The following is a 3,308-nucleotide window of genomic DNA, read 5'->3' as shown; positions in this document are numbered from 1 at the left end:
AACAATTTAGCGATTTGGTACGTTTATGTGATGAGCATAACTTTTCCAGTGTGCCAGTGAAGTATTTTAACAGAAAACTTAAGTGCAATTTGAACAATGTCAGTTGAACATAACTCTACATAGGTAGATAAATGACTGCGATTCATCAGTTCCAAGAAGATTTGAGCACTTAATGATAACGTGTATCTAGAGGTTTTGTAATATTTTCTCAAAAAAGAAACCGGCTATTCATAGATACGGTTACTGTTAGCAACAAGCTATATTGGGGACATATTCCCGGATTAAATATTTATATTCAGATGAGCGTTTCTCAGCATAAACTACAACTTGAATGTCCTTAACAATTTAGTTTAATAATACTTTAATTGATTACGTATGACAGCAGAGAATAGCTAGGAAATAGCGTAGCCTACATTTGTGTTTTTAAACTGTCATTTGTTGAATTTTGTGGATAGCAATAAAGTATAGCCAGGCAACAACGTGGATTTGGACTGTTACATTTGTGATTTAAAACTGACATTTGACTATCTCTGTGTTTTGAATAGAATGTTCCTTTTATTTTACTGTATGTAATCAAAGTAGAAGTAATTCCGACAAAGGGCTGGTTTTAATCGCTACTTATTTGTAGTTGGTTAATCTGATATCTGGATATCTGGTTCCTGTACAACGTTTTTATCTATTTCTAAAATTACTTTCACGCTATTGGTTGTTATAAACGAATGTGATTTTTTGGGAGACATTTGAAACGACTTCAAAAGAAAGTCCACAGTTGTGTAATAATTGGTCTGTTACACTGGCATCAAGATATAACCGCGGTTGTTGCACGCTTTACACATATTTAATATAGCTTTCTCAACTCAATGGACAAATAACTGATTCGAAAGAAAAAGTGACTTGAACAATTCATTTTGGAAATCTTTTTTTTTTCTCAATCCAATGACGAATTAGCTGAATTAAGCAAACGGTGACTTTCATATATCAGTATAGTGTGATCTGGGATTTTTTTTTTTAGATGTTCTTAAACATGACAATATCACTAATGAATTGATTTAACACTTATTCTTACTTGTAGAAATTTACAGCAAGCTCTTCGGATTCCGTGGAAAAATTTACACAATCTGGTTAATTTATCATCCGTGAAAATGATTTGAAATATCAGAAGCGAAGTTATATTAGATTTTTACAACAGAGAAGTTGTAGCAATATTTCGTTTTACATTAAATGAAGTTTCGCCACATCTCATTTTAAATACGATATTGTATATTTACTATATAAGATGTGACGTCATATTGCATTTTTGAAATATAGCAAGTGACGCCATCCTGCATTTTTTCAATATACGAAATGACGTCATATTACATCGAGATTTAGGAAAAAGTGTCATATTGCATTATTGGAAACAAAGTCAACAATCTTCGATTTACAAACAATGCAATATAAAGGCTGGTTAAACAGGACTAAACGAAAATGGCTACCATTAAGAAAACATTGACTGGATAACTGTAAACAAAATAAATGTTAAATCCTTTGTATTGCATTGGTAAATCGTGCGAAGTCGTGTCCATATTGCTGTTTTAGGTTGTTACACACTTTTTTTGAAAGTCATTTCTTCGCGGAGTTTCGAATTGAAATTGAAGTATAAAGTGTGCGCAATTAAAGAACCATTACTCCCGTCCGATACAAATGAATATGGATAACCCGTTAAATGATTTATCCGTATCGGAAAAGCCAAACCTTACATTAGGGCACATTATACTGGATGATACAGACTACCAATGGGAACAAGACATTTTGTCACGCGTTACCACGTGTTTAACCCTCTACCTTCAGCCTGTTATATGTGTTTTTGGAGTTCTGGGAAACCTAATTTCATTTCTCGTGTTTTCGTCGGCTAAAATGAGGACTATTTCGTCTAACATTTATCTAGCGGGACTTTCCGCAAGTAACAGTGCCTTCTTACTGGCCTTATTCGTTGTTTGGTTGGAAATCACAGGGGTGCGATTGATTCATCAGGAAGGGTGGTGCCAAACCGTGATATATACATCATATGTGTGTGGTTTCTTATCTGTCTGGTTGATCGTATGTATTGCCATCGAAAATTACATCATTACTTTCCACCTGTCGAAAGCGTCTAAACTGTGTACCGTTCACCGCACCTTTCTGGTCGTCATAGGACTGGCTGTGTTCAGTCTTTTACTTTACGACTTTGCTCTATGGTCAACGAAAGTCGTTGTGTTTAACAACACGTCGTACTGTATAGTACCCGAACAATATGGAACTGTTGTAGCCGTATTTACTATCGTAGACATTGTCATAACATTAGCTTTACCATCGATTGTTCTAATGATTCTTATTATAGTCGTGTTTGTGAAAAACGTTTCCCATTTACGACATCCGCGTCCCGATATACGACACACGACGTTATCTAGAAAGGAAAGGTCGTTACTAAGGGTGACGCGACTTCTGTTCGTTATTTCTGTTTCTTACTTACTTTTAACATTACCCAGTCACGTGAACAAACTACGTCATCTTTTTACTACGGAATTGTCAGTTTCCCTTACCGACCGGGCCGTGCAGCACCTGTTTCAGTTGTTCTATTACGCCAGTTTTTCATGTAATTTCATTTATTACCTTATATGGGGGCGAAACTTTAGGGAGTTTTTCAGAAATTGGTATATTTTGTTCAAAGAGAAAGAAAAATGTAGGATAATCTGTTGTTAGCGTAATGTGCCATAAAGACAAATAGTTTAGGTAACAAGTTCAGATAAGCAGAGGTCTCCCACAACAAAATAATACAGTGTAATTAACAGCAACTCTTTATTTCCACTTAGATAAAACCTTGGTGGTTTTCTCTAGGTCCTTCGCTTTCCTCCCACTCCTAAAATACCTACGCGCAAGCCAATTATTGTATGAACCATACATAATCTAGCAACTTATTTACGTCCCATCTGTTCTTTCATTTCGGTTCCTCTTACCACTGGTCCTTTCTACATACCCTAATCACTTTATTACCTAGTCATTTGATTTCATTACCTATTCGCCTTCAATAGGAAGTTAAACCCCATTTGATTTCATTACCTATTCGTCTTCAATAGGAAGTTAAACCCCATTTGATGTCATTACCTATTCGTCTTCAATAGGAAGTTAAACCCCATTTGATGTCATTACCTATTAGTCTTCAATAGAAGTTAAACCCCATTTGATTTCATTACCTATTCGTCTTCAATAGGAAGTTAACCCCCATTTCATATCATTACCTATTAGTCTTTAATAGGACGTTAAACCCCATTTCATTACCTATTCGTCTT

The 3,308-nt window shown here is 35.2% G+C and overlaps 1 protein-coding gene across 1 annotated transcript; it reads left to right on the top strand.

The window, feature by feature from the left end:
* The first annotated feature begins 1,896 nt into the window (after positions 1-1,896).
* Positions 1,897-2,721, top strand: LOC126811620 (uncharacterized). The gene is made up of 2 exons (XM_050537411.2): positions 1,897-2,283; positions 2,422-2,721. Exons 1-2 carry the CDS (start codon positions 1,897-1,899, stop codon positions 2,719-2,721), a joined length of 687 nt encoding a protein of 228 aa, XP_050393368.2.
* Positions 2,722-3,308: the final 587 nt, after the last annotated feature.

The sequence above is a fragment of the Patella vulgata genome, chromosome 1, assembly GCF_932274485.2.
Source record: "Patella vulgata chromosome 1, xgPatVulg1.2, whole genome shotgun sequence".
Classification (NCBI taxonomy): Eukaryota; Metazoa; Mollusca; class Gastropoda; family Patellidae; genus Patella; species Patella vulgata.
Note: the sequence above shows the minus strand (reverse complement) of the source record. Positions and strands in the feature narration are given on the sequence as shown.

Coding starts and splice junctions, on each gene's coding strand:
- LOC126811620 (XM_050537411.2), top strand. CDS start 1,897: ATGAGGACTATTTCGTCTAACATTTATCTAGCGGGACTTTCCGCAAGT. Junction 2,284..2,421: donor CCGAACAATATGGAACTGTT/GTAGCCGTATTT, acceptor CGACACACGACG/TTATCTAGAAAGGAAAGGTC.